The sequence below is a fragment of the Propithecus coquereli genome, unplaced genomic scaffold, assembly GCF_000956105.1.
Source record: "Propithecus coquereli isolate 6110/MARCELLA unplaced genomic scaffold, Pcoq_1.0 Scaffold370, whole genome shotgun sequence".
Taxonomy (NCBI): Eukaryota; Metazoa; Chordata; class Mammalia; order Primates; family Indriidae; genus Propithecus; species Propithecus coquereli.
In genome coordinates, this window is record NW_012149397.1 from 2424617 (window position 1) to 2436083 (window position 11467).

The following is an 11467-nucleotide window of genomic DNA, read 5'->3' on the forward strand; positions in this document are numbered from 1 at the left end:
TTTTATTTAGGACAAAGGCGAAGGTACGATTGGGTTTTAAATATCTTAGGTCTGGACTAAAAATGGATGCCGAAGCAGCAACTATATTAAACACATCTATGACACTGTACTTACAGAAATGCCTTTATTCTTAAGAAATACACGCCGAAAGACTGAGGGGTTCCAAAAGCAACTGGGCTAAAGTTCCCTTTGAACCCTGGGCGCCCTCCGCTGGCCTGTCATCGTTTCGGTGTCTCCTGCAGCCCGTCTCATTTCCACCCACAGACGTTCACCAGTCCACGCATGATACCGTCTTCGTGTTTTTATCAGAAGTCGTATATCTACACTTCAGGATGCGCTTCTCATTCGCGGCTTCCTGGGTTCTGTTCCCCTCGGTCATCCCACAGTCAGGAACTCAGTCCCGCCGCCGCCTGGGGTTGGGGGTGTTATCCCGGCAGTCGCGGGCCCACCTAGCTGCCCACTGCCGTGCGCCGGCTGCGGTAGACACAGGAAGCGCGGGGCACCGCAGCCGAGCGGTCCCGCGGACTCGGTGCATGCGGGCAAGGACCCGGGGCCGCGCTCACTCCACTGCAGTCCCGAGCACTGGAAGGCGCCCGTGCATCCGGCTGTGACGTTGGCGGCGCGGACCAATCACTGCCGGCAAGGGTGGGCGCGGGGCTCGAAGGGCCTTGTAGTCAGCGCTACTCCCACAACTCCCCGGGCTGTGTCGGTGACGGTAACCGCGAAGGCGGCCAAAAGCGGCCGAAGGCCCGCCCCCCGAGGAGCGCGGGCCTATCGCGACCGGAGACTGGACGGGCGCGGGGCACGACGGGCTGTGTAGTCGGTGCTCGGGCTGGGACTCCAGCCCCCAGCGTGCCTCGCGCGCCCAGCGGGGAGGAGCAGTGCGGCGGCGCGGGCGGCCGTCGGGGCTGGGCAGCGGCGGTGGCGGCGGCGGCGGCGGCTGAGGAGGGCCCGGCCTGCGGGAGCCTCGGTGGGAGCCGGCCCGGCGCTCGGCCACCATGTCGGCGCCGTCGGAGGAGGAGGAGTACGCGCGGCTGGTGATGGAGGCACAGCCCGAGTGGCTGCGCGCCGAGGTGAAGCGGCTCTCTCACGAGCTGGCGGAGACCACGCGCGAGAAGATCCAGGCGGCCGAGTACGGGCTGGCGGTGCTCGAGGAGAAGCACCAGCTCAAGCTGCAGTTCGAGGAGCTCGAGGTGGACTATGAGGCTATCCGCAGCGAGATGGAGCAGCTCAAGGAGGTGAGCTGTCGCGGCCCCGCGACCCCCGCCCGGCGCCGGGCCTGTGGGCGGTGTCCCTGGCACGGGGGGCGGCCAAGGTCAGCCTGCCCAGCTGGGGATGCCAGAGGTTGGACCGCAGGGTCGGCGGGGGCGCGGGCCGAGAGCTGGGGGGCCCGGGCAGGATGTGGGGGTGGGTCCTGCCTCGGCGGACGGGCTAGTGCTTGGCCTCTGCTGTGACTGCCCGCTTGCTCCTCTGTGGGCCTCGGCGGCCCGGGCAGGGCTGGGCTTCGTAAGAGCTGATGCTCTGCGGTGGTCGCTGCCCAGTGTGGGGCGAGGTTGGGAGGACAGATGCTGAGCCGGGAGTTGAGGCCTTGGATGCGGGTAACCCCGCTGGGACAGACCGAGCATGGGCTTGGGTGGCCGCTGCTCTGTCATCTTCAGGCAAATCACTTCCCCTCTCTGGGCGCAGCTGCTTTCGGCTCGTTTCTGCTTCCTTGAGTGCTTCTTAGGTGGGGAAAGGGCGGGGACAGAGGCCTGAGGGAGTTGGAGCTCGGGGTTGCCGCTGGCTGAGGTCCCCCAGTATCCCCTCTCCAGGCCCGATGCTCTGCCCTGATCGCCGTGATTGCACTCCCACCGGCTGGGATGAGTGGCTTTTCTTGCCCACTTCCTGTTTTGCCCTCCTTTCCAGGCCCTTCTCCTAGCTGTGGTGGTCTGTGTTCCTCTTGGATGACGACCTCAGTGGCCTGTGTCATTCCCACTGTGGGGAGAAGAGGTTAGACCAGGCTGGCCGAGAGCCTCCCGGGGTGGGATGGCAGGCAGTGAGAGACCTGGGTTGTCTTTCTCCTGGGATCATTTAAATACTAGTTTGTTTCTTACCGTCCCTAACTCCCCAGCTCTATTGTGGAGGTTACACCCAGGTTTGGACTCTGGCCCTGCTGCTTGGTAGTGATGTAGCTCTAGGTAGAAGAGGCCTTCCCTGAGCTTTAGTTTCCCCCTCTGCAAAATGGGGGTGCAGTATTGCCTACCCAGAAGGGGATGTTGTGGGGGTCATTTATTTGGAAAGTCCTGGCATGGGGTCAACCATTTAGCTTGTCAGTTTATCTGACAGGGTGCCCCCTTCCCCACCTTACTCTGTTCAACCAGAGGGCCATTTGCCTCCCTGGGGAGAGCAGTAGGACCCCACTGCGTGATAGTGAAGAGGAGAGAATGAATTAATGCAAGCAGGTGCTTAAGTCAATGCCTGGGCAGAGCAGGTGCTCAGTCAGCACCAGTAAATGGCTGACCGTGCAAGCGGTAGCTGGGTCCTCCCATATCACCTTCAGGACCTCAAGACTGTTGTCTGTCAGCAGGTATTGGCACCTTCTCCAAGCCAGGTTCCACTGGCACTGCAGAAGGGAACTACAGTAGGGGTGAGATGTGGCCCCTCCTGCAAAAGCCCCCCATCTTGGGGTTGGGGGGATGTGACAGAGAGGCTGGGGGCTGTGAGAATATGGAGCGGGAGTGCCCTCAGCCCTGTTTCTGGCCACCTATGGTGGGGCTCACCTGCTCCCTCCAGGCAGGCAGCACTATCTGTTAGAATGCTGTTCCCTCTGTGCACAGAGAGGCGGCTCTCCTCCCACAGAGTGCATCTTGAACCCCACCTGGACAGCCCCCACGGTCCCCTTCAGTGTTCACAGCTTGGGTTTGGCAGCATCCACTGTGAGAAGAGACTGTTGCTGACCTAAGTTGTCCCCACTCTGGGGCCTTTTGGTTGTCAGCTCTTTGCTATTGCAACACAAACGTTTTGGCACAATGAAGAGTCTTGGCTTAATTTTGTGGTGTGTATCTGGAGGGCAAGTCCCTAGCAGAATCGGGAAGAGGGTGTATCTGTAGGTGCTCTTGAGGCATCTGCTTGCTTGTTTATTGTCGCCTTCTGGCTTCCCCATGTACTGGCCACATGGCCTTGGACAAATTGGTGCTCTGTTCCTTTTCAAACTTCAGTTTCCCCTTTGTAAGATGGGATGAGAATGTTTCTGCTCAAAGTCCCTAGCAAAGTCCCAAGGAATATGCATCAGAGTTTCAGGAGATGTTGCCAAAAATGTTGTACCAATTCACCCCCCTCCCCCTGCAACAGTGTGCCTGTTCCTAACACCCGTGCCAGCACAGGCTGTTGTTAACCTATTTATTTTGGCCAATATTACAGTTGAAAATATTAACTCCTAATTTAAAAAACCAAAATTTAAGGAGACAGTAATTGTGGAGTTTTTTTCCTTCTGGAGAAAGGTGAACCACCTTAACTCTTTTAAAAGTTTTCTTGAACTAAAGTGGGTTAAGTTACTTACTAACAAATCATGCCGCAAATGGAGTTGCTTGTATTCCTGCCCAGCATTTATAGAATAGAGTTGTTGAGGGGAGGAAGCTGGCTGGCTGATCTCGAGTAAGTGGGTTTATGACCAAAGCTGAAGAAGGTGCCATGGTGGATTAGTGGCAGTCGGTGCTGGCCCTGCTGCCTTTCTCACTAGGGTGGGAGAGTCAGGAGGTCTTTCTCTGTGCTGCCAAGCCGTGGTGTCAGCTAAGGTCAGGACTTGGGAGGGTGCTCACTGGTCCATTTTGCCTAATTACTTTGCTGGTGATTTCATGAGCCTGACGCAGTAAGGGCCACATCTGTCCCAAGGCTCACTGTGCCTTCTCCCTCTGCTCCTTGGCATAGTGGGGAAGAGAATTAGATGGACTTTGGTCAGCCGCATGATGTTCCTGGTCTTGAGTGGCTGTGGGACATCTTACTATGTGCCTCAGCTGCAGTTTCAAGGAGACGGGTATGCTGGGGTATGCACAGGCAGGGACTGTGGATGAGTGGGCTGAGCCTGCTATCCATGTGGTCCTTGTGGTCAGGGGATGGTGAGGAGGGAGGTCTCGGAACAGTCTCGGCTCCACCTAAGCTCAGGCTCAGAGAACAGATCTGGTTGTCCTCCCTGCCTTGCTGTGCCACCTTGGTGCCAAACTCTGGAGCGGCATCATCCTTGTCTGGGAGGTACACATGGGTGGAACTGGGTGTCAGGCTGGGCACAGCATCTGGCACATGGCAGGTGCTTCATGGGTGTTCTACGGACTGAGCCTTGGCAGCTCTCTCTCCCACCTCACTCAGGCCTCTGTCTCCTCACTGCTGCACCTGCAGCCCCTCTCTGTCCCCATCTTTGTCCTTGTTGTCTCTCAAATGGCTCCTATTGTTGCCTCCTGAGAGCTGCCCTGAGTGTCATGCCCAGGCCCCCACAGCCTGGCTTGGGACTGCCCTTGCTTCTGGAAGTCCCACCCGCCCTTCATGCTTGGATGCTTCTCTCCAGGGAATTCCCCTGTCCTGCCACCTTCTGGACTTGCCTGAGCCCCTGCTCTCAGCGCATAGCAGCTGGAGGAGGTGGAGGAGGTAGGGGGATTGGTGGAGGACCCTCCTCAAGGTCCATTGCTCAGAGTCCCCTACAGAGTTACAGGGAGTAAGACCCATCCTCCTTGAGTGTTTGCTTCCAGAGCAGGAAAAGTTCTGGTCTCCATTAAAGTGCGTAGTGGATTCTCCTGCTCCTCTGATAACTCCTGAGGACATCCTTGTGTCCATTTCGTGAGCAGAGAGCTGTTGGGGGCTGGGAGGCTCTGAGAGACCCAAGGGCCTTTTGAGGAACTGAGGATGGTGGTATTCTGCTGTTGGCATGAAGCGCGGCTAGGGGTGGAAGCGGGGGTCGCATGAATCTTTGGAGCACTGAAGGTGTCCCTAACCCCAGGGTCTGACAGTCAGGGAGAGGCAGCTACAGGCATCCAAAGAGGATGACTGTGTGGTGCCACTCTCATCACTGTTTGGCAACTCCCTTTTCTCCTGGGCCTCCCTTTCCCACCTACAGAATGTGGAGAAGGGAGTCATGAAGGAATTTTAGGGACTCTTCCACTTTTAAAAATGTCCAAAACTTCCACCCAATGCCTGGTGCTGTTTCCTCCAGCGGGGCCTGGAGACTGGGCACCTATATATCTCAATGATCCTGGAATCCAGCCAGGGAATCTGCCTGGCCTCAGGCATGCGGCTGGTATGCTCCAGGCCAGCCCTGCCAGCATGTGGAGGCGTGGCCCTAGCCACCTTCCACTGGATTGGAGGCAGGCACAGCTGTGATGGAGCAGCTTGTCTTTGGGGACACCAAGCATGCTTAGAGGCTTAGCAGGTGGGGCCAGAGGAAGGCCATGCCCAGTGCGCAGAGCCTCTGAGCCCTGGAGGAGCCTGGTGCCACCTGAGTGGGAGAGGAGGCTGACTGCATGTGGTGTCTGGCCCCATAGTTTCCATACGCTGACTCCACAGGGGGAGTGTGGACCCTGCCTGGGCCCTTAGAAGCAGTATGGCCCTGAACAAGCCATTCTGCCTGTTTAAGCCACAATGGGTTAATAATGGTGCCTGTCACCTCCTCCCAGTGCACCCTGAACTCTCTAGGGGCTGGGAGAGTCACTGTCCTTCCCTTGGATCTGAGCATCTGGCCTTGGTAAGAGCCTTGGACCAGGTCCATGTGGGATTCCTGCTGGGCCTCCTCTGTCACTCAGAGACCCCAGCTCCTTTGATGGAGGAGATCGACTTCCTCCTTGTCTGTTTGGGTTAGACCCCTAGCCAGACATGCCTCTCCACGTATGTGGACCAGATGAAGGGTATTACACACATTGGGGGTAAAGAAAGATTTGGTTTCTTCATAGACAATACATGACGTGTTTGAGGTGGTGGCAGCTGCTGGGCAGGACTGGCCAGGACTGTGTAGGCTGGCTTTGATGGGCAAAGTGTTGGCTGTGGACCCTGTGTTGTCCAGTGTTCAGAGTGTGGCCCCTCAAGCCAACCCCCAGAGCAAGAGAGGTCCCAGTGGGCAGCCTAGCTGCCTCCTAGGTATTAAACCCTGCCATCTCAGGCCAGGTTCGGCTCTGCTGTGGGAGGTAGATGGAGAGGTGGGGGCTGAGAGGCAGGCAGGTGCCCCTTGCCACCCTCAGAGCAGTGTGGGCTATCCAGGCTCATGCAGATGATGGGATCTTTGGGGAGGACTGGAGGCCTTCCTTCTTCTTAGAGGTTACTATGTTTTAAAAATTGTACGTTCATTTCAGGCAGGAATATCAGAAAGTAGAGAGTGCAGTGTTGGCAGGACATAATGCATGACAAGCATGGGGATCCCTGGGTATTTCTTCCTGCCAGCTGTTCTTCCTATGTGACTATGTATGATACCCAAGACACCATAAGACAGGGAAAAGGCATTGTGCATCTGTAACTTTTTTTTTTTTTAAAGATAGTTTGTTTCTAGTCTCTGGGTTACAGAAAAGTAGGTTAGTGAATAAAGACACAAAGTTTTCTGTAGATCCAAAGGTTCTGTGGCACTTCCAACTCTTTTACTATTGTGTTAGTATGTGAAGTAATTGTCACTGTTTGCTTTTTATAGTTTGCCTTTTTTAAAGGCAGGATTTTGTATGGTTCCCCTAAAGGGCTTTACTAATTTTTAAAAGTTACCTTCTTTGTTGTAAGTTTTAGACATAACAAAAAGTAGGAAGAGTGACAAGGCGAGCCTGCATGTGATCCTGCCTTGTGTCCACAGTTTGCAGCTGTGGCCAGTCTTGTTTCTGTACCTCAGTGCATCTGCGCAGTTACTTCTGTAAGTACAGCATTTGTTTTGCTAAGAAAATAAGGACTCTTAATCACAGTTGAATTTTCACATCTAAAAAACTAACAGTAATTCCTTAATGTCATCTGTTGTCCAGTCAGTGTTTGGATTTCCCCAATTTGGTTCATAAATTTCATTTTACATTTGCTTTGTTCACATCAGGAGCTAAGCAGGGTCTGCACGTTGCATTTGGTTGAAGGCCTTGTCATTTTAAAGATTTTAAAGGCCTGTCCTGGATCTCTTTCCCACTGTGCTGGGATTAGCCCCGGCTGCTCCCCGCATTCCCATGCTGTGGAGGGTGCTGGCAGGCAGAGGTTCTCACTTTATCTTCCCCTGGCAGGCATCCAACTCTTTCCTCTTCTTTTTGAAAAATCTGGCCAGGGTGCCTCCTTCAGCTGATATGTGCTTGGCTCTTGCGTTGCAGCATCAGTGTCACCTATTCCGTTATACCAGCCTTCACCGTATAACTCAGCACTCAGGTGCCACCTGAAGTAATGTTGTCGTCTACTGAATGTGTTCTGAATGACTTGTATTGACACTCTCTAAACCAGAAGGGAGGAGCTGTTACTGTCCCCATCCCACAGTTAGGGGTGCCAAGGTCAAAGTGAGGACTGCCCATTCTATTACTAGCTGGGCAGCTGACTCCACCATTCTTCGCTTGATTTCTGTGACCTAGAACTGGTCCCTCCCCTCTCTGGGCCTCAGTTTCCTTGTTATGCCAGGCATCACTGACACCCTGGCGGGTGGACTAGCTTCTCCCTCTAGTGACAGCATCATGGTGGGCTCAGGTCGCAGCTGCTTGGGGGACATGTGTTGCTTTCTTCCTGGTCTCCGCCGGCCACTTTGTGCTGTCCTTTCTCACACCCTGTGCCTCTCAGTACCACCCTCCCACCTGCAGCTGCAGGGTCCTGGGGCTGATTAGTGACCAGTTGTCCATGAGCCTGAGGGATTCCCCAGGTGTCCTACAAATGTGACCTTCTAACATAATGGCATCTCATCATGGTTTAATTTGCATTTCCTTGTTCACTGATCAGGACCAGGCCAGTTTTACTTCTTCTATAGTTCTGCTATCATACTTCTTTTCAAAATGTGAATCTGTTCCAGAGTGATTGATATATGAGAGAACAATTTTAGCATAATGAGAATTTTACATTTGCCTGTGTGCAATTTCATCCTCAGAAAACACTAGTAAACACAGAGCCCTGCACCCAGCTGACCTGAGTGAGCCATGTGAGGAATACACAGGACACACACACCCACATCTGGTCGTACAGCTTCCCATCCCATTTCAGAAAACCCGCCTTCTCCCACCTCACTGAAGTTTGCCAGCTGCTAGCCTGTGACCTCACACCCACTAGCAAACCTCAGCGCTTTGTTAAGATAAAGTGTCGTGCGTATTGTAGTGTTCATTTGTTTTTAAAGCATTTAACGTGTAAAACTGTGCTGCCTTTTCGTCATTAATTTTTTTTTTTTTTTTTTTTTTGAGACGGAATCTCACTCTGTTGCCCAGGCTGGAGTTCAGTGGCACCATCACAGCTTACTGTAGCCTCGAACTCCTGGGCTCAAGGGATTCATCTACCTCAGCTTTTCAAGTAGCTGGGACTACAGGCGCATGCCACCACATCCCACTAATTTATCATTATATTTCGAAAATAAGCTACTTTAGAACAGTTTTAGGGTTATAGAAAAATTGCAAACATAGTACACAGAGTTCTTATATATCTCACACCTAGTTGCCCCTATTATTAATATCATATGTTAGTGTGGTACATTTGTTACAACTGATGAACCAATATCAAGGTATTAATACTTTACTCAGATTGCCTTAGTTTTTACCTAATATCCTTTTTCTGTCCTAAGGTCTCATTCAGGACATCATGTCACATTTAGTTGTCAATGTGTCCTTAGCCTCCTCTTGGCTGCGACAACTTCTCAAACTTCCCTTGTTTTTGGTGATCTTGACAGTTTAAGGAAGATTGATCAGGCGTATTTTAGAATGTCCTCAATTGGACTTTGTCTGATGTTTTTCTCATGATTAGATTGGAGTTATCAGTTTTAGGGAGAAAGATCATAGAAATAAGATGCCGTTCTCATTGCATATCGGGGTACATACTGTCAACATGACATCACTGTTGCCGTTGACCTTGATCACCTGACTGAGGTAGTGTTATCAGGTTTCTCCACCTCAAGTTACTCTTTTCCCTCCTGTCCAAACCTTACTCTTGGGAAGCAAGTCACTATGTGCAGCCCACACTCGAGTGGGGAGTTTGTCCCTTGAGGGCAGGGTATCTGCATAAATTATTTAGAATTTTTCTGCATGGGAGACTTATCCCTCCCCTCTTCTTTTAGTATATCAATATAGACTCATGGAAATTTATTTTATACATAGGGTTATAGTGCAAAACCTTATTTTCTTGTTTAAATTGTTCCAGCTTTGGCTCTTGAAAGGTCTTTCAGATGGCTTTCATGCCCCTTTGACATATCTTACCATTGTGACTTTTCATTTTCCTTTTTTTTTTTTTTTTTTAAGCAATTTCCTACTTTCTGACACTATAAAATGTTCCAGGGTCATCTTGTTTATTTTCTGCCCCAGCCCTAAAAATCAGCCATTCTGCCCAAGAAGCCCTGGTTCTTTTAATTGAGAAAGGTGTTAGAAAGCAAGATCTGGTTGCTAGGTGTGCTAGTTGCTCTTGAGGTATCTTGGATTCTAGGCTCTTTCATCTACAGAGCAAGGAGATATATGTGTTACTAACCCATGCATATACATGTCTATAACTAAACCTGTATGTATATTCAGCCAAACATGAATTCATACTTATGCATCCAGCTTTAACCCATTACCACATGGATCATTCTTCCAGTTCCCCTCGCTTATCTGTAACTCCCACACCAACAGTGCAGCACTTGGCTCCCTCCATCTGCCATACAATAACTTAATTGTTTTATTCCAGTCTACATGTACGGCAGTAATAGAATTGTTGCTGGATCCCCATGGGAAACAACTTTATCAGCTAGAGGACAATGCTTTTGTGTAGTTCCTTTTGCCTCTAGCCTTATAGATTTATTTCCAAAGTTATTTAAGTTAACACCTTATTCCCCCATCCCCTTCAGTAAGGCTGTTCCATAAATTTGTAATACAGTTAGATTGTTTTCTCACATTCTGCATTCCATCCTGGATCCCCTGATTTCCTAAGTGATTCCTTAAAAATTCATATACATTAAGGTTGACTCTTTGCTCTGTGAAGTTATCTGGGTTTCGATAAGTGTGATGTCATTTATCAACCATTACAGTTATCATACAGAATTGTTTCGCTGCCTTAAAAAAAATCTCCTGTGCTTTACCTATTCAAACCCCATTCCCCATGAACCTCTGGCAAGCACTGATCTTTTTACCATCTCTATAGTTTTACCTTTTCCAGAATGCCACATAATTGGAATCATACAGTGTGTAGCCTTTTCAGACTGGCTTTTTTCACTTAGCATTATGCATTTGGGATTCATCCGTGTCTTTTCATGGCTTAATAGCTCTTTTCTTTTTTTAATCACAGTAATACTGTATGGATATACCACAGTTTGTTTATCTATTCACCTATTAAAGGACATCCTGGTTCCTTCCAGTTTTTGGCAATTATAAGTAAAGCTGCTATAAACATTCATCAAGTTTTTGTGTAGACCTAAGTTTTCAAATCATTTGAGTAAATACCTAAGAGCTCAATTGCCCAGTCATGTGGTAAGACTGTTCAGCTTTGTAAGAAACTGCCAAACTCTTCCAAAGTAGCTGGGTCATTTTGTATTCCCGCCAGCAACGAACAAGAGTTCCTGTTGCTCCATACTCTTGCTAGTATTTGGTTGTGTGGGTGTTCTGGATTTTGGCCATTTTAATAGGTGTTTAGTGTAATCTTATTTTGTTTAATTTGCAATGCCCAAATGATATATGATGTTGACCATCTTTTCATATTCTCATTTGCCATTCGTATGTCGTCTTTAATGAGGTATCTGTTCTGATCTTTTGCTCATTTTTAAATTGGTTTGTTTATTATCTTATTGTTGAGTTTTAAGAATTCTTTGTATATTTTGGATACAAGTCCTATTTTGCAAGTAATTTCTCCTAGTCTGTGGCTTGTTTTTTCATTCTCTTAGCAGTGTCTTTGACAGAGCAGAAGTTTTTTATTTTGATGCCATTTTTGCTTTCATGGGTCATGCTTTTTGGTATTTTAACCTCTATCACCAAACCCAAGGTCACATAGATTTTTTTCTCCTATTTTTTTTCTAGTTTTCCAGTTTTGAATTTTTCATTGGGTCTAAGGTCTATATCCAGATTCATTATTTTGCTTATGTCCAGTTGTTCTAGCTCCATTTGTTGAAAAGACTGTCCTGTATAAATTGCCTTTGCTCCTTTGTCAAAGATCAGTTGACTATATTTGTGTAAATCTCTTCCGGGCTCCCTATTCTGTTCCGTTGAGCTATGTGGTTATTCTTTTGTCAGTACCTTGCTGTCTTGATTATGTGTTATGGTTTTTTTATTTTTTTTTTGAGACAGAGTCTCACTGTGTTGCCTGGGCTAGAGTGCTGTGGCATCAGCCTAGCTCACAGCAACCTCAAACTCCTGGG

At 49.8% G+C, this 11467-nt stretch overlaps 1 protein-coding gene across 2 annotated transcripts in view; it reads left to right on the plus strand.

Moving 5' to 3' along the window:
• Positions 1 to 926: 926 nt before the first annotated feature.
• Positions 927 to 11467, plus strand: part of BICD2 (bicaudal D homolog 2 (Drosophila)) — a 53920-nt gene continuing 43379 nt past the window's right edge. Inside the window, exon 1 of one of the 2 annotated variants that reach the window (XM_012651840.1) lies at positions 927 to 1238. In XM_012651840.1, coding sequence (XP_012507294.1) covers positions 999 to 1238 — 240 coding nt within the window. In that variant the 5' untranslated portion in view covers positions 927 to 998. The remainder of the gene's footprint in view (positions 1239 to 11467) is intronic. The other variant, XM_012651841.1, reaches the window with a different exon arrangement.